This window comes from Peromyscus californicus, unplaced genomic scaffold (assembly GCF_007827085.1).
Source record: "Peromyscus californicus insignis strain IS unplaced genomic scaffold, ASM782708v3 Scaffold_4__1_contigs__length_199733344, whole genome shotgun sequence".
NCBI classification, from domain to species: domain Eukaryota; kingdom Metazoa; phylum Chordata; class Mammalia; order Rodentia; family Cricetidae; genus Peromyscus; species Peromyscus californicus.
The window spans coordinates 58,363,594-58,382,143 of NW_026294562.1; the positions used below are offsets into that span (position 1 = coordinate 58,363,594).

General features: G+C 52.6%; 1 protein-coding gene across 5 annotated transcripts in view; it reads left to right on the plus strand.

Moving 5' to 3' along the window:
- The window catches only part of Ano1 (anoctamin 1), a 157,789-nt gene that overhangs the window by 74,301 nt on the left and 64,938 nt on the right, over window positions 1–18,550 (plus strand). For 3 of the 5 annotated variants that reach the window (XM_052712291.1, XM_052712294.1, XM_052712292.1), the window contains exons 4-9: window positions 6,632–6,730; window positions 8,121–8,272; window positions 9,665–9,719; window positions 13,390–13,441; window positions 15,467–15,532; window positions 16,033–16,088. In XM_052712291.1, coding sequence (XP_052568251.1) covers window positions 6,632–6,730; window positions 8,121–8,272; window positions 9,665–9,719; window positions 13,390–13,441; window positions 15,467–15,532; window positions 16,033–16,088 — 480 coding nt within the window. The remainder of the gene's footprint in view (window positions 1–6,631; window positions 6,731–8,120; window positions 8,273–9,664; window positions 9,720–13,389; window positions 13,442–15,466; window positions 15,533–16,032; window positions 16,089–18,550) is intronic. The other 2 variants (XM_052712293.1, XM_052712295.1) reach the window with 1 other exon arrangement.

An 18,550-nucleotide genomic window follows, 5' to 3' on the forward strand; every position in this document is an offset into this window, starting at 1 on the left:
TTAGCATTTTTGAAGTGGAGCCTCAAAGCCTGCTGGGCGTTATTTATGTCTTTGGGGTCATTGCTAAGAACACCATAGGCTTAAGTCCTGGCGTGTCTACTGGGGGTGGCTGGGGCCCTCACTGCCCTGGCGCTGTACTTGACCCTGGCTTTGGCAGATCCTCCTAAGATTGTGAACACAGAATCCCACCAGCGCCTGTTTGATCTCATGCCACTGAGTTCACTCCAAATGGGGGGACACATAGTCTGGGGTTGACGCAGACTCTGAAGTGTGGAGTGGAGTCAGATCGAACTAGCCGTTTCTTGGATCAAGTGGCATCCTCTTTCTGGGCTTCAGTTTTCCCAATCTGTTAAGTGGGGGTGATAGTGAGACTTTTCTCATGAGTGGTGAGTGGGGTTAGGAGAGGAGTGCCAGGCCTGGCACATGGTACGAAGTGCTTTCCACAGCTCCCAGGGTCTGGGCAACAACCAGGCAGGGTCAGAACTCATGTCTATGAAGAGAAGAATAGGTGACCGGGGAAGTTAGAGGGTAGGGGTACCCAGGATGTGGGTAGGGGCAGGAGCATCCATTTCCTGCCCTCTCCAGTGATCATAGGCAGATGTGGAGCTCAACACTGTGTCTGGGGGTGGGGTGGGGGTGGAGAGGGACAGTGGTTGCAGTCCTGGGCTCCTTCATGAGATGAAGCTGTTTGCCAGTTCATGGGATTCATAGGCCTGGAAACAAGCTGCCCCCACACCACCTCTGTGAGTTTCCTGGCAAAATGTGGGGGGACAGACTTGGGGGTTAATCCAACTTGCCTCTGGACCTATCCCTGGGCCCCACAGTGTAGAGCTGTCTAGAAAGCCAACTGAAGACCCCTGGCTTTGAACTGTTCACCCTAATACGTGCAGCGCTCCCCATAGTCTCCTCCGAGGGAGAACTGGCCTCTTGCGTGCGCAGTGCTGGGGTCCACGCTGGATAGAAGTATGACTCCCAATTCTGCTACCACATGTTGCTTTCTTTGGCCCCTGAAGGCCCGTGCCCCGTGGCACCACTCTGAGGTCTGTTGCCCCTCTAGATCGATTCATTCTGCAGAAACATGCTTCATCGGCCATGAATTCTGGTTGTGTGTATGTGTGTATTCATGTGTATGCACAGCTTCATGTATGCGTGTGTGTGTGTGTGTGTGTGTGTGCGTGTGTGCGTGCGTGTGTGCGTGTGTGTGTGTGTGCGCGTGTGTGCGTGCGTGTGTGTGTGTGTGTGTGCGTGTGTGTGTGTGTGTGTGTGTGTGTGTGTGTGTGTGTGTGCAGGCGTGTGTGTGCAGGCCGGAAGCAAGCGGTGTGTGCAAGCGGTTGTTCTTTAACACGTGTCTCTCATTGGCCAGCTGATTAGGCTAACCTGGCTGGGCAGCCACCGTCTCTGCTTTCCCAGTCCTGGGATTACAAGTGGTCAAGCCACCACACTTGACCACATGGATTCCAGGGATTAAATGCAGGTCCTCCCGCCGGCTTGCAAGCGCTTCCTGGCTGAGCCATCCTCCCAGCCCTTCCCATCCTGGGAAGCTCACCCTGGGCTGGGGGAGGCAGGTGGCTTCAGGTAAACCCTGTCCCGTTGCGGTGGCCATCTTAAGTTCTGTCTGTGCCAAGAGCTCTGCCGCCAGCTGTTAGTCAGAAAGCTTGAGGTAGGCCACAGCCCATAAGCACCCCATGGGGGTGAACAGATGTCCCCAAGCCCTCTGGGATGCCTCTGGCCCACACGAGTCCTCTAACCCTGCTTTCTTTGGGGCACTGTTTGCCAACACTGTGTCAGGATTTTTTTTTCCCCTCAGTACGAGTCTTTTAATTTCTGGAAGTTCTGTTTGGGTCTTTCCCAAGTCGGCTGTGTCACTTTTTAATAGTTTCCTGTCCTTTGCAGGCCTTCCTGTCTTGAAGTTTATGTCTTTAATTGAGGTGAGCAGGGCTGACCTGTCTGTCATCCATCTAATGAGCTCACACTCTCTGGCCAAGAGCACTGGCTTCTGTCTCTGTCACTTCTTGGTTCTCCCTAGCCGCATCCCTGGGTTGTCTCTACCCAGTGGGCTCAGCTGTCTTTGTGCCCACCAAGGACCTCCTGAAACACCGTCAGGTTCCCAGGACCCGAGCTGGCTGTGGTAGGAACTGCCTGGGCCACAGTCACAGGTGAAGCCGTCGTACCTTCACAGATGTTTTTACTTCTCTTTCTTCTTGGTCTTCTCCTCCTCGGTTTCCTTCTCCATGCTGGTCAGGGTCACTCAGAGTAGCAAGCATGCTCATGAGAGTGTGGGGTTGTTTGGTGGTGTCTGCCCATTTCCGGGGTGTAAATCCTCCTCAGGTTCTCCAGCAGCTACCAACCTACTGCTCTGGGGTCAGAAGGAAACAACTGTTCCTTTGTGGGGCTCATGAAAGGGGACCTAGTCCTCATGGGAGGGTCTCTATCCTGTTCCTTCCCACTGTGGCTGGGTGGCCATTGAAGCCAGTTCAAGCCAGGCCTGGCTACCACCACGAGGTAGATTTCACCACCCTCTGAAGCCGTGGTTCTAGTGTCCTCAACGGATCTGCATTTGCTGTTGTGGCATGCCTTGCAGCTCCCTGCCCTGGTACCAGCTGTACACTGTGGGCATGCCAGCTAGCGGGCAACGCTTCCCCACCCAGGCCCCACACTAGTGATAACATATCCCAACCCCAGGGGCCATGCCTCACCCTCTGGGAGCTGTGTGGGTGGAGGAGCGGAGTGAGCATGGCAAGTGAGCACCAGATTGAGTTCCCATGCCACACCTGCTGCTCAGACATCTGGATCGAGTGTCTACAGATCTTTCCAGCCCCTCCAAGGATACACTGGAGGCAGACCAGAAGGTCTGAGAGAAGGTGGGACTGGGCCAGATGCTGAGACTGTCTCCATCTGGTACACAGTAGGCACTTACTAAAGACTGGCTCCTCCCTTTCCTCTGTCAGTCACTCACTGAATTTCCTGTGCCATGTGCAGTCAGCCATCATAGCTGCACACTGAAGCAGAGCCTTATGTCCCAAGCTCACATCTGTACAGGCAGCCATTGCCAGTGAGGAAAGCCGGGTGGCAATCAGGGCATCAGGCCGATGGTAGCTATAGTTGGGCGTTACCTTGACTGCTACACAGGCCTTCAGCCACGAGAGTGAGGTGGTGGTGTCCTCAGCCACATCAACCTTTCATGGTGGCTCTGTTTTTATTGTTGTGGTTTGTTTGTTTTCACATTTTCCTTTTCATTTCCTCTCCTTTTCTTTCCTTCCTTTTTTTGAGACAGGCTCTCATGGCTAGCTTTGAACTCCTGACTCTCCTACCCATCTGGGGTTACAGACCTGTGCCACCTGTGTGGTCAAAGTTTTAGTTTAGTTTAGTTTGTTTGTTTGTGAGACAGTCTCACACTGTAGTCCAGGCTAACCTGGAAGTCACTATGTAGCCCAGGCTGGCATCATGGAACACCTTTTGAACTCACAGCAATCCTTCTGCTTCAGTCTCTCAAGTGCTGAAGGTTCTAGAACCAGTTTTAGTGAGGTCAGAGTCCTTTCATTTGGGGCTCTGGATAGAAACCTAACTCAGCAGCTGCACTCTATGTGGAGCTAAGTGGCTTGACCTAACCCTCTCCACACCCTCTGGCTGGGGGCTTCTTGGGGACCTGTCCCTTCACAGATCCCTGTAGCCTAGCTAAGTTGTACCCTCCCCAGGGGCCTTATATCTGTGAGTGTGTGGTTTTACATGTCTCAGCACAGGGATAGAACTTACCCTCTTTCACAGCCTTTGGCTGTGGCTGAAGGGACCTGGCCATCCCCCAGGCTCCTCCTACTGTGGGAGGGCTGTAGGAGGGCTGGGTACCACGTTTTTAAAAACATCTTAGTGTATTTTTGCTAAATGGGTCCCACGACCCCTTCACCAACCAGATGTTTCCTTGGGAGAGACCCGGGCACTCACGTCAGCAGGGCCTGCTTTCCCAGGGATGCTGGGACTGCAAAGAATATTTTGGGTCTTAGCGTGCGGGCGAACACTACACAGAGATGAATCTTGGTCTATAGTGGAAAAGCCAGCCTCCACCACTCGTGGGCCACAACAGACATCTCCCCTGACTCGGGGGTGTCCCATGACATCAGCTTGTGAGTCACTGAGGCTGGGGACTCTGTGACAGGGCTGACCAAAGCAGTTGTGGTCTATCCTGTCTTGGAGCCAGGCTGAAGCTGTGCTCAGCCCCTTCAGTCCCTTGTATTGACTTTGTCTGCAGGCCCAATGCTGGGGCTCGACTGCTAAGGGCACCAGAGCCCTCTGACTGCAAACCAGACCTCATATCACCTGCCTTATAGGTGAGGGAATAAGGACCAGAGAGGTTAAGACACTTGCCATAGACCACACAGGCTTCCCAAACCCATCCCTTCTGCACCAGGGGGCAGCAGAAGGTCCGGGGATTTCCATCCTAAGACTCTGGGGTGTTTTCTCTATCCTGGGATGAAATCTGTCTCTTCAAAGAGGAAGATCAAGCCTGTGACCAAAGCCCTCCATCCCTGGGCTCTGGCTTGAACTATCACGCTTGTTTGTTTGTGGTAGAGTCCAGGCTTGCATGGCATTCCCTATGAGGCTGAGGATGACCTTGAACTTCTGATTCTCCTGCCTCCACCTCTGGAGTGTTGAGATTACAGGCATACAACACTCCACCCAGTTTATGGGATACTGGGGCTTGAAGCCAGAGTCTCAGGCATGCTAGGCCTACACTTCACCAACTTTCGCCACATCCCTGTCATGATCTACCTCTTTCTGCCAGGTGCTCTGCCCTGCTGTGTCAGCTCCCAGAGACACCAACTTCGTGACTTTAGGTCTGGACAAGTGTGTTTACTTCACCCACTTCAGATGATTGGTTGATTGATTGATTGGGTAAAACTCACCATGTAGCTCAGGATAGCAGAATAGCCTCAGAAACAATCCCGCTTCAGAATCCCAGAATTTTTTTTCTTATAAGCCATCCTCAGATGACACTGGCCTGGTGGGCTTTGGCCATCAGCCTGCAGCACACCTGTGGACTGGGCCACTCACTCAGCCTGTGGTCCTGGGGGCGGAGGGGGCAGGCCACACTGGCTGCTCTGTACCTCATGACAAGCTTCTTCAGATCTCAGAATTATGGACCAGAGAGGTCTGTGGACCCTCAGGCTGAGCTCTAGTCTGCCATGAGAGGTCTTGTGAAAGATCTGGGCAAGATCCTGCATGTTTCTGTGACTATGTAGAAACCTGTCCCTTGACAAAGAGACTTTTCCAAGGAACATGTGTCTAGAGAGAACCAGGGGCCAGGCATGGCACTTCTGCCATTGGGGAAGCACAGATTGGGTCTGAATTGGGTGGACCCTGCTAGCCAAGAGCTGGTAGGTTATAGTGACCTCTCCATGAGCTGAAGTGTCTCCTCTGTAAGGAGATAGGCAATCATGCATTTCATTTCCAGCTGGTGGTAGCAATCAGTTCTTACAAAGTCATTAACTTGGCTGCCAGTCAGTAGCCCTTGGGTTCCTTCCTGTCACTCAACAGAGAGATATGGCTTGTGGTGATAAATACCCTCACAAAAGTTTAAGGGGAAATGGGTTTATTTGGATCACAATTCCAGGTTGCAGTCTATCCTTGTGGGGATGTCAAGGCAGAAGGAACTTGAAGCAACTGGTCACATCACATCCACAATCATGAGCAATGAGTTAATACGTGTGTGCTTATACTTAGCTCACTTTCCCCACTCTAATACAATCCAGGATCCCATGCTCAGGGAATGGTGCCACCCACAGTGGGCAGGTCTCCTATTCATCAAGACAGTCCATCACAGATATATGTCCACAGTATGATGTTAGATTGTGTCAAATTGACCAAACTAGCCTTCTCACTTGTCCTAAGTCAAAGCAGCACTGTAGGGGGACCTGGACTTAAACTCTTGGTGTGTTGGGCTTTCAGCTCTTTAAGGATAACAGTCATAGATATGCAGGGAAACTGGAGTTAGGCTACAATTAGAGAGAGGACTGCATGACCCCCACAGAAGCACCTGTTCAATGAGCCCTGAGAGCCCCAGGTCAAGGCTGAGGGGTGTGGGCCTGGAATCATGAATGGTCCTCTGCTGTTACCTCACTGTTGGGGTGAGGGGCTCTCACTTAATTCCTGAAATTTTCCTAAGTGTTTTAGACCACTAAGATCCCTCCTGGCTGTGGCCTGGGGACTCCTGGATTCGTGCATAAAGTGTTATATCTAAGAAAGGTTCCTAGTACCAGGTGGTGGTGGCACATGCCTTTAATCCCAGCACTTGGGAGGCAGAGGCAGGCAGATTTCTGTGAGTTAGAGGCCACCCTGGTCTACAGAGTGAGTTCCGGGACAGTTGGGGCTACACAATGAAACCCTGTCTCAAAAAAAAAAGAAAAGAAAAGAGAAAGAAAGAAAGGAAGGAAGGAAGGAAGGAAGGAAGGAAGGAAGGAAGAAAGAAAGAAAGAAAGAAAGAAAGAAAGAAGAAAGAAAGAAAGAAAAGAAAAGAAGGGTGGGTATTGTCAGGTGCTAGGCGAAGGCAGCCACACCTCATCAGTCACAGCTGGGTACCAAGGGAAAAGGGGTCCCAGCTGCCAAACACCCTGACCAACAGCCCTTTTTCTCTCTGTAGACCAAAATCCACGGTGTTGGATTCGTGAAGATCCATGCACCCTGGCATGTGCTCTGCAGGGAGGCTGAGTTTTTGAAACTGAAGATGCCCACGAAGAAGGTGGGTGGAAACGTCTATATTACAAAACACTAGTCCTCGTATGAGGACACCCGGAAGCAGAATCATCGCTGCAAGCTCCTAATCACATTGAAAAGGCAAAAGGGGATGAGACACAGGGCACGGTTCCTATCCACTGTGGTGCATCTGCCCGGGTGGTCCTTAGAGACTCTAGGCCAGGGCTAGATAGATACCTTAGCAGTTCTGCTGCTCTTGCAAGAGGACTGGAGTTCAGATCCCAGGACCACAGAGGGCAGCTCACAACTACCTGTAAAGTCAGTTCCTGGGGATTCAGGCGCCCTCTTCTGGCCTTTGCAGATACCTGTACACAAATGCACATAAACACACAGACACAGACACAGACACAGACACAGACACACACACACACACACACACACACACACACACACACACACACACACACACAATTTTTAAAAAAGGAAAGAGCAACACCTAAGACCACACCCCACTGGGACACCAGGAGAAGGTCCAGGCAGAAAAGCTGCCCACTCCGTCCCAGGAATTTGACCTGAACAAATATAGTTCAGCTTGAGGCCCTGCTTCTTTGATGCTTGTGGGGTCTCAGATAATTTATCAGATTCAATTTAATTACATTTTCTAGCTTGCTGGGATTTTTCCTTTTAATCTCTGAAAACTTTACGGCTGAAGAGCAGCCTGCCAGGGAAGCTGGGTTGAGAGTCCATATTTATGTGTGTGGGTGGAAGGGGGAAGTCCAGTGCGGCTTCTCAGATCCAGTGAAGCCGCTTGGATTACAGCTTTGGAAACAAAAGAGACATTTGGGGCAAATGTTTTCTAGAATGTATTATAATTGAGCTTTTGGCCCAACTCTCCTAAAATGCTGGGTTCTTTGGGTCAGCCTGAAAGAGAGCAGATAGGGGCACACTGGCTACCCGGGTACTCTGTTCCCAGGAAGGACTGTATCACTGTGGGGTGTTTTTCTGACCATCCAGGACTAGGATGACTTAGTCACTTTACGTATTACCCTGACAAAAACAGCTTAATGAAGAAAGGATTTATTTGCCTCACAGTTTAGGGAGCTACAGACCATAATGGTGTGGAAGGCATGGAGCAGGAGTGGGAGACAGCTGGTCGTGTTCCATCCACAACCAAGAAGCAGAGAGAGGAACCCTGGCACTCAGTCCACTCTCCCCTCTGTATTCAATCTGGGACCCCAGCCCATGGGATGGTGCCATCCATATTCAGAGTGGGTCTTCCACCTCAGTTAACCCAGTCTAGAAACTTCCTCACAGACATGCCCAGAGGCCTGTTTTCATGATGATTCCAAATTGTATTGAGAAGAAATATTAACCAGCTGTCACAAAAGTCAGAGCTCAGGAGAGTGACTCATGGCCTGGCTTGGTCTTGCCCACAGGTGTACCACATCAGTGAGACCCGAGGCATCCTGAAAACCATCAACTCGGTACTGCAGAAGATCACAGACCCCATCCAGCCCAAGGTGGCTGAGCACAGACCGCAGACCACAAAGAGGCTCTCCTACCCCTTCTCCCGGGAGAAGCAGCACCTGTAAGTCAGAAGTATAGGTTGACTCCCAGTTCCCCTAAAACAGGGGAACATGTCGTTATAGTACTTTGTAACTGTTGAGCCCAGAAGAGGCTGAGGAAGCAACTTCTAAGGGCCCTGGTCACAGAGGAAAGAGGGATTGAGGAGTTTTGCCTGGCTTGGTAATGCTTAGGGAAAACTGCCTGGACCTTGGCTAGAGCAAAGGTCTAGGCTGCCCAACCCTAGCTTTGTCCCTCTGAGCCCTGGTTCCTTGTCACGAAACCTCAACAGCCCCGGGAACAACTGGTGAGGCAGCAATCGATTGATCAAGGGGCCTCCCTCAAGGGAGTCCCGAGGCCCTGGGGATCCACAGCCAGCAGTGTGTTGCCTGGTAGTGCTGAGTCTCTTCTGGAACCTTCCATCCTCCCTGTTCCCAAGGGGTGGTGGTGCATGGCCACCCGGCTCAGGTGCAGCAGTTACAAGGTCTCCCCAGGCCTGGCCTCACTGGCAGAAGCGGGGGGAAAAAGGCCTGAGTGCCTGAAACTCGGGCAGTTTGGATGGCAAGGCCCAGGAGCAGGTGGCTTTGGGGTGCTGTGGCCTTGAAGATGGCCGGGGGCAAGGAGCATGCACCCATACTTTAGCTCAGAACAGAGGCCTCTGCTGAGCTGGCAGAGATAGTGATGGATTCGGAGGAGCCACGTGCTGGCCTGACTACATCGGCCAGTCTTTTCAGACTGGACACACTGCCCAGCAACCTCTGCCTGCTCAGGGGCATGAGAGGGCCACACCCATGATCCAAACCCAGCTCCTTTCCACCCTCTTCTCCACTAAGCACCCCAGGGAATGGTGACTTCAGCGCTATTCCTGTGCCCCAGAAACCTCAGGCAATCTGTGTGGCCCAGAACACCTGGATGCAAACCGTCTCCAGGGAGAGTGTCCTCAAAGCCGAAATCATCATGTGGAGGGATGACACTGTCCCTGTCCCCTTGACTCTGAAATAAGGGCTTGAAAGACTGCCTTCCTGGGGTTTTAATTTCATCAAAACCAGGCTTGGCTGAGCATGGTCACACACACCCAGTGCTAAGGAGGTGGAGGCAGGAGGATGAGGCATTTGAGGCCATCTTCAGCTGCACAGCTAGTTTGAGACCAGACTGGGCTACATGAGACTTTGTCTCCAACAAAACAAAACAAGAAACTTGAACTGGAGGGTACCCTCAGTTCCCTTCCCAGCAACGGAGGTCTCAGAGCCTCCCACACTGGGCTGATGAGATCGGCTAACACCAAGCCCAGGGACAGGGGGCACTTGTGCCTGCTCTGAGGATTGTTAGTCCCCTCATGGTCACTGTTATCAGAGAAAGGATGAGTTCCCAGGCTTGGAGGCCACAGCAGTCGCCTTGTCTCCTTGTGTTTCTGCAGATTCGACCTGACTGACAGGGACTCTTTTTTCGACAGCAAGACCCGGAGCACAATAGTGAGTAGGCGTCCTGGAATTGCCTCATCAGAGGGTGCCCTGGGGACCCCGGGGATCATTTCATTTCTCTGAAACTCCTCAGGGTGGAAGCCGGCTCTAATTGCCTGTGACAAAAATAATTAGAATAATGAATCAGGAGGGCAGTGGGTGGCCCAGGGGAGGGAGGCCTGGCTGCTCAGTTTGGAGGAGGAGCGTGAGAAAGAACTAAGCTGCAGGAAGCTGGGGGAGGGGACCTCCAGGCCGAGCTCCAAGCCTACAGAGGCCCCCCCCACCTCCCTTACTCCCCCCCACCTCCTCTACCCCCCACCCCACCCCACCCCCATCACTCCATCCTGGTAGAGTTTGTGAGGGGCTTGGCCGAGGATGTCTGAGCGGGCCAGGCAGCCCAGCCTAGGCACACGTATTAGGATAACATCCCAAGGCCTTTGCCAGTGCCGCCAGCCTAGGTTGCAATCTGACCATGCAGGCCACCCTGCCCTACTCAGGGCACTGGTTTAGTGTTTATTCTTCAGCTGCCAACTTGACTGCCAGCCAAGCTGGGACTGCGTGTGGCACAGGACCCAATTTCTATCTAAACAAGAAATCGGCCTGGCGGCTAAGGCCTAGTCTGCTCTCCTCTCCTGCCTAAAGCATCCAGCCTGACTGGGTCACAGGAAGGGCTGGGGGAAGGCTGCCCGTTTACCTGGTGCAGGGAACTCTTCTTGCAGCCACCACCCTGCAGGAGGGTGGCACAGGCCCTGTTGGTGAAGGAGGCTCAGACCCAGGACAGGCAGACGTTTCCAACTGCTGCCTCTTCCCTTACCTGTGTCAGAACAAGACTGAGTCTGGTTTGTCCCCCACAGGGGCAGGGTAGCACCCCCATCGGGGCAGTCCCGTGGCACAGTGTGGTCCTGTTATCATTGGTGTTTCTAATTTATTTTTTTGCATGTTTATTAACTTACTTATTGCGGGTAGTGAGTACATGTACCATAGTGTATGTGGTAGAGGTCAGGGGAAAACCCTAGGGAACTGATTCTCTCTTCTGGGGATTGAACTCAGACTGTCAAACTTGGCAGCAAGAACCTTTACCTGCTGAGCCATTTAGCCTGCCCACTATTGATGAATTTGGACAATTCGATTTCATGGTAATAGGTGGGCAACATGGAAGTTGGGTAAAGACGTGGCCTCTGGTGGAACCGGGACTGGCGTGTTTGAGGGGTAGCCATATCCCCTCTCAGCCTCCAAAGGAGTTGGGACTGACTCTTGGATGTCTGTCTCTTGGGAGAAGCCCTCCAGTGTGACCCACACAGTGTCTCTTTCACATCACTGTAACAGCTATGTGCCCATGCTTCAGGATGTGTGTGCGCCTTGGATTTGCACGTTTTCCGGGTGTGAGATACATCTAGAAGAACTTTTGCAAACACACTTTTGCTGTGGGGAGGTGACTCAAGTGGGAGGGGCCTGAGCAATTCTGACACCTCTTCCTGGTGATTAGCTGTGAGACTATTTAGTCTGAGGTTCCCCTGGGTGAATGCTGCTATTTTCACTGAGCCAGAGAGCCAATGCACTGAGGGCAGCAGACGTGGAGAGCCATGACTCTGTTTGATGCTGGAGGAAGGAAGGAGGGCCATTGCCTCCCAGAAATCCTGGAAGCCAGTGTAGACCACCTCTGTGCGCCAAAGGGTTTGCTGATTCACAGATCTGCACGTGGCTGGTCAGATCTCATCTCATGGTTTAGGCCCAGGTGTGACAGCCTCTTCCTTCACACTGGCCACTTCTCTCCTGGCACTGGGGTGGCTCCATGTACAAGGTATTTGGAGTCAGAAACCAGTGGCTTCCAAGAGACAAGGGCCCATTGTGCTCACTGGGATCTTGGACAGTGGGCCTGTAGGAGGTGGGGAGCCATAAAAGGTGGCCAGGCAAGGGTTTTATGTAATCAGCTGTGTTCACTCCCAGGGGCTGGCTGTGAGGAGTGGGTGAAAGGTGTGTGTGTAGTCACATGGTGCAGGTGGATGGATGTGGGGCATGTGGTGACAGAGGTAGATGGATGTGAGGTCACATGGTGGAGGTGGATGGATGTAGGGTCACATGGTGGTGGAGATGGATAGATGTGGGATCATGTGGTGGTGATGGACACCATAGATGTAGGTTCACATAGTAGAGGTGGATGGACACGAAGTCACATGGTGGAGGTGGATGGATGTGGGGGTCATATGGTAGAGGTAGATGAACATGAAGTCACGTGGTAGAGGTGGATGTGGGTCACCTGGTGGTGATGATGGATGGATGTAGGGTCACAAGAGTGCAGATGGATGGATGTGGGGTCATGGGTAGTAGAGGTGGATGGATGTTGAGTCAGGGTGGTTGTCATGACTGCATGAGTGGAAAGGAGGAGGAAGTGGTTATGGAATAAGCAGAAAGTCATGACAAGTTAACCAGTTAGATACAAAAAGTGACAGAGAGTCTTGGAGAGCAATTGAGTGGGGATTTATTAAGCACCTGCAGTATGCTTTCTCCTGCAGGGAGGGAGGAAGTGTTGAGAGCACCGATCACAGGACAGATGATGGAGAGGGGGATGACAATACAGCATGGGGACAGAGCTGCGCCATAGACCTGTTAATGTGACCCTGGAACTACGGGCATGGGTGCTTCTAACAGAGGCTGCTGGAGGGAACTCAGAGCAAGAGGCTGGGGCGGCTGACAGAGGAGACCAAGGAGTAATGGCAGAGCCAGATGGTGCAGGCCTAGAGGCCGACAGAGGGACACTGGTCTTGCCTGAGTGAACACAGCAAAGGGTTTGATGGTGAATCAGCGTGCTCAGAAATCCTCATCTGTAGGTCATGGATAGAGCTATGTCTGTGGCTCAGTTGGTAGAGTGCTTGCCTAGATGACAGGAGGCCCTGGGTTCGATTCCCAGCACCCCATAAACCAGGCACGTGGTGCATACCAGCAGTCCCAGCACTTAGGAAGGGAAGGTAGGAGGATCAGAAGTTTAAAGTTGTCCTTGACAGTAAATATGTTTGAGATCAGCCTGAGCTATCTGAGACCCTGTCTCAAAAATGAAATGAAACTAGTTAGATCATGGCTGTTTATTCCAAGCCCATTTTTCAGAGAGTTAAATTGAGGCATGGGGGGGGTGCAGTTTGCACAAAGCTCTTCTAACTCAGCCCCAGGCAAACAAGACTCCTCAGCCAGGGCTCCTGAGACCAAGAAAAATATCTCATGAGTCAAAGAGATGTGAAGAGGGATGGGGTCCCTTCATAGGGGCTTCTTTCCTGGTGCCCAGTGTGGTAGGAGTCTTGAGATTCAGCGCTACACCTGGCCCTCCTCCGGGCTCTCAACCTGTACAGAGCTGCATACAGGCTCTCTGCTCCTGCTCTTGCCTCCACAAAGGGGCAGCGAGCAGCTGCAGGGCTCTGAGATGACTATTGTGTCTCCCATCCCACCCCCATCCCCTGAGTTCCTAGGAAGGGCCCATTGCACATGGCTGGCACCTTGTGAGGCCAGCAGGATCAGTCCTGCTCCAGGAAGTGAAGGATGGGGATTCTCTGTGACCTCTGTTTTATTTACCCCTGGGAGTCACCTGCTAGAGTCCCAAGCCCAGGACCCTCCTGATGCCCTGTGACTGTGGCCTTTGACTGGCAGAGCAGCAGAGTAACCACGCCCCCTTTTGTCTCTCCCCCTGCACTAGGTCTATGAAATTCTGAAGAGAACAACTTGTACAAAGGCCAAGTACAGCATGGGTAAGGACACTCTGTGGACCTGAGGTCAGCGGCGGTGTCTGAGTGGCCATCTTGCCTCTGAACCGTCTCAGTGGGAGGTGGGCGTCTGGCTTGGGGCTTCCTCAAAGAGATTTGATTTAAGCCTATGTTGGTTCAGAACAGAGGGCTGGGAAGCTGGCAGAAGAGCCGTGCCAGCGTCCTATTCCCCGTGGATTTATAGCCAGGCACTTTACACCCAGAGTTGCTGTTCCCTTGGCTGAAGGTGTTTGTTGATATAAGGATGGTTCCTGCAGAGAGACCCTAAACCATGGAAAAGAAACAGACAAAGGGGCCCAAACCCTATTTGATTATAAGTTCAGCAGGAAAGAATGGCAGAGGTGTCCCTTGGGGACCACAGCCCACTTCTGGGCCACTGGAAATAGCTCAAGGAGAGCAGCGGCCAAGCTGTGGTGTGGCCTGGCTGAGACAGGCCGGGCTGCAGGGAGGGTTCTGCCAGGGCTCTAGAGACTGCATGTAGCCTGACTTGTGTGGCCCACAATTGGCCACAGGGACACTCCGAGATGCCCAACCCCATATCTTGATTCACTGGAGTTAGAGCCCCAGTCAGGAACCCAGGAGTCCTGTCCCCATTGGCCTGGTCCCTTCAGACAGCGTGTCTCCAGAATGAGCATGTCTTGCACCCTGGGTGAGGGGAGGAGGAAGCAAATTCAGGGGCTTGTTCCAGTCAGCGCTGTCAGAGCACAACTGTGACAAGGCTAACGGAAGTAGAAAGGGTGCGTGACTCCAGTCCAGGCACCAGGTCCCCTCCATAGAAATAAATGTGACTTCCATGAAGGTCTGTAGAGCATGGCTGGATTGGAGCTGACCCTGAGGTAGAGGGACTCGGTTGGTTCCCACCCATTTTTTTTTGGTCTTTTTTTTTTTTTTTTCTTCAGAGCTGAGGACAGAACCCAGGGCCTTGCGCTTGCTAGGCAAGTGCTCTACCACTGAGCTAAATCCCCAACCCATTTTTTTAAACCTCCCTAGTTCCCTTGCCTCTGCATGGAAGAGAGAGATCAGGGTACCTTTGTAATCCCACTTCATGGTGGCACCTGACCTGGGCGCTCTACTGACCAACAAAGTCACTTAGTGGCCCTCCATCCTCTAGTGATGGGCTCCTGCCGACCCCTATCTGTCCCAGGGGCTGCTCTCGGGCACTTGTATTCTAGAGTAAGGAAACAGATAAGTTAGAATGCAGTCTCACGGGAAGGAGGCTGGGGAAGCCATGGTCAGGGGAGGCCTCTCAGGTGAGGGCAGAGAAGGCTTGAAGAAAGAGGGTTAGTAAGCCTGCTACACAAGGCCAAGCAAGGGCCCGTGGCGTCTCCACCTTGGTTGCATCCTGGGAAGGATGAGGAGGCCACGGGCCGGGATCCAGCCCCACATACATTTTGGATGTGAGGTGAGCTTTCCACTTGTGAGCGTGGCTTCAGCCACATGCTCTGGTCACCTCTGGTTGTGATTCCTAAGTGTCCCTCGGGGCGCCTGGCTATTCCAGGTCACTGTCCAAGGAGATGGCCCTTGGTTGGGTTATTTTTCAAATGTTGGGGAGCCACATTGCATAGAGTCAGCTTCCGGGCTGCTGAAAAAAAATTGGCCCACAAGAGGTCACCTTAGAAAGCCACTCTGCCAGGCAGGGGATTCTGGGCTAACAGTTGGGGAGGTCTGGGGGGACTAGGATCCAAGATGTTGGTCCGGAGTGTGTCAAAACCGGAGCAGTTTCCCAGGAGCCCCTCCTCCATGCCCAGGGTCCGCTCTTCTCTCCCTTTTCAGTAGCAGGTTCTGGGACCAGGCACAGCATTCCTACCAGTAGACAGGTGTAGATGTGGCTGTTTTTATTTCTCCTATGCCGGTGTGGGCTCTGGGCCCAGCGAACAAGGGCCCAGCCATCTTCCTTCTCTCCTGAGCACTTGACTGTGAACCCTTTGCCTCCACCAGCTTTCTCTCCCCAAAATGTAGCTTTGACCCTTCCAGGCCCTTCTGTGTAACTAATAGCCAATGTGTAAACAGGGCAAGGAGAGGGAAGAAGGAAGGACTCTGCCCTTCTAAGTAAACGGCGGAAGTGTGGGAAATACGGTAAGAGCGGGGCCTCCTCTTCCGCTTCTCCCATCAACTTACAAGCTAATTCCAAATTGTATGTGTGTTCCCTGACACCATCAATTTCTCATCCGTCCATCTTCTCATGATCAGCTTCTCTGACCGCTCGGAGGCCATCTTTCCATCTGCAGGCTCTCCCCTCAGGCCGGTGGGGGTAGCTGGCGAATCCGAGGTTTGGGGGTGACTGAACTGCTCCTGCCTCCTTCCTCAGGGACAGAACTTCCTCTTGGGGTGTGCTCTGCGTCTTCCTAACCCTACCAATCAAGCATGTTGAAATCATCTCTAGTGGATAGCTAACTCGCCCTGCTGCGTCCTACCCGGGGAAGAACCCCAAGATGGTGACCGGGCTCTGGGTAGCCTGGTGCGTCTGGCTTTGAGCAGCATCCCTGTGAACCGGAGCATTCTGTGACGGCTCTGACTTCCAGATGTGGGGCAGCAGGCCTGCTGGTCCTTAACTTCTCTCTACCTCTGTTTTTAAGGCATCACCAGCCTTCTGGCCAACGGCGTATACTCGGCTGCGTACCCTCTGCATGATGTAAGTAACCTTCACACACAGTTAATTTCTGCCTCATTTGACACACACACACACACACCCATCTTCAAGGGCCACCCCTCTTGGGAGCTCCAGTTATCCTGTGGTCACAGCTTCCTGCTTGCCCTTCTCTGTTCCCCTCAGTGGGAGATGGAAAAGTCACACACAGCGCTGTCTTGGCTGGCAGAACAATCCCATGAAAACAGGGGTGACTGTGGGAGACGCCGGGCTGGCTTCCTCCATACCTCACAGCCAGCTGATCCACAGGGTGTTTGCCCTGGCTCCAGCTCTGCCGCCCCAGGCTCTGGCACTCACCAGGGCTCTGTATACAGCGAATGGCCAGCTTCCTGGGTTGAGTGTCCAAATCCAGCTGGCCTCTCTTTGACAAATTTAGCTTTTGTTGTGGTCAGGGATGAAGAGATGGGGCAAGACTGTCTTCTTATGGTCTTCATGGAAGCAGGGACCAGGCTGTGGGGCCTGAGGAGTATGTCAGCCCCAGCAGAGGCTCCCCAGAACCTGCCAAATGTGGAGTATAGCGTGGACCAGGAACCCAGAGTAGGAGGGAAGGAGGACGGACCTGGAGTTTGGCAGACCCAGATCCCATGCTGGTCGCTCACTTCCACTGGCCTTGAGCAGTCTGCTCAGAGACTTAGTGTCCTGGCAGGACTACTGTCTGTCTAACAGTAGGACAGATGTGGGTGTCAGAGCAAGTACAGGCAAGAAACCACTTTCAGGAGGAGACAGGATTGCTGAAGGAGCACAGGGCAGTGGACCATATGGGGGACTTTGGGGGAGAGGCCAAGCCAGGCTTCCCTGTCCCCTCACCTTCCCCTCCCACCCCTAACTGGAACCTTCACCACACTGCAGAGCCGGGGGTTTGGGGTAGTTGGCCTGGCTTCCCCACTTTGTGCCTGTGCGTGCGCTGCTCTGCTTGTCTGCCAGAAATGCTTTTCCTGCCTCCTCTCTCCAGCACCCTGAGTTTCCTCCTTCGCTGGCCTTCCAGTGGCCCTTATCCCACGGGGAGATGGCTGTCTGGCCACCGTGTGTGTGTGTGTGTGTGTGTGTGTGTGTTGTGTGTGTGTGTGTGTGTATGTGTGGTTTGTATGAGTGTGTGTGTGTTGTGTGTGTGTGTGTGTGTATGTGTGGTTTGTATGAGTGTGTGTGTGTATATGTGTGGTGTGTGTGTGGTGCATATGAGTATGTGTGTATGTGTGGTGTATGTGTGAGTGTAGTGTGTATGAATGTGTGTGTGGTGTGTATTTGAGTGTGTGTGTGGTGTGTATGAGTGTGTGTGTATGTGTGTGTGGTACATATGAGTGTGTATATGTGGTGTGTATGAGTGTGTGTGTGTGGTACATATGAGTGTGTGTGTGGTGTGCATGAGTGTGTGTGTGTGTGTGTGTGTGTGTGTGTGTGTGTGTGTATTGTGTTAGTGGTTAATGGGATTCTGGCTCTCTGGCCTCCTCCTCAAGGGATATGCTGCCTTGTGAATATTTCCAGGGTAGGGCTCTGATCCTTCAGGTCTTGACAGTGCTCCTGTCCCTCCCATGAAGTCCCTGCTCCCCTATTGAGCCCCCTTCTCCAGGATGCCATTGGGCTCCAGAATCCAGCCTTGCCCAGTCTAGCTCTGTCCTGTCTTCCCTGGTGTAGCTGGGGCCCAGAAGCTAGTGTTCTAGGCCCTGGTCTGCTTTAAGCTGGCCCTTTAAATCTTAGGGGAACATGCCAAGCACTGATTACAGTGGAAGCTTTATCTCGATTAATCCAGTGAAGACACAGATTCAGAGAGGTTTAGTAACTTGCCTAAAGTCACAGACTCCCCGTGAGGAACTGCGAATAAAGACCACTCGTGCTTGGCACCCTGCTACGTGTCCCTAGTGGCACCATGTGTCTTCTTCCCTAGAGGTCAAATGCTCCATCTTCGCCAAGCAGACCTGCCATTGTTCCTTATGCAGCAGCCATATGAAAGCCTACGTGGTGGCCGCACTTTCCACAGTAAAGATGGGAAAACAGCTTTGTGGAACTCAGGCAGTTTGCCCAGGAACATAGCCTGGAATGGAAGCAGAGCTCAGACTCTCTGGACAATAAGGAACTTTCCACCCATAAACTTTGCAAACACCCGAGGAGCACACATGCCATTAAGTACCAGGCTCACATTGAAACAACTAGGGAAGCCAGGAGTGACGTCACACAGCTGCCAGCTCATCACTCAGAAGGCTGAAGCAGGAGGATGGCGAGTGTGAGGCTAACCTGAGCTGCAGCGTGAGACCTTGTGGCAAAATACAAAATAAGCATGCCTTTCATCCCAGCACGTGGGAGGCAGAAGCAGGAGGATCTCTATGAACTCAAGGCCAGCCTGGTTTGCAGGGCTAGTTCTAGGACAGCCAAGGCGACACAAAGAAACCCTGTCTCGAAAAACAAACAAAATACAAAATAATTCCAGGGGAAGTAACTCGCTCTGAAGCGAG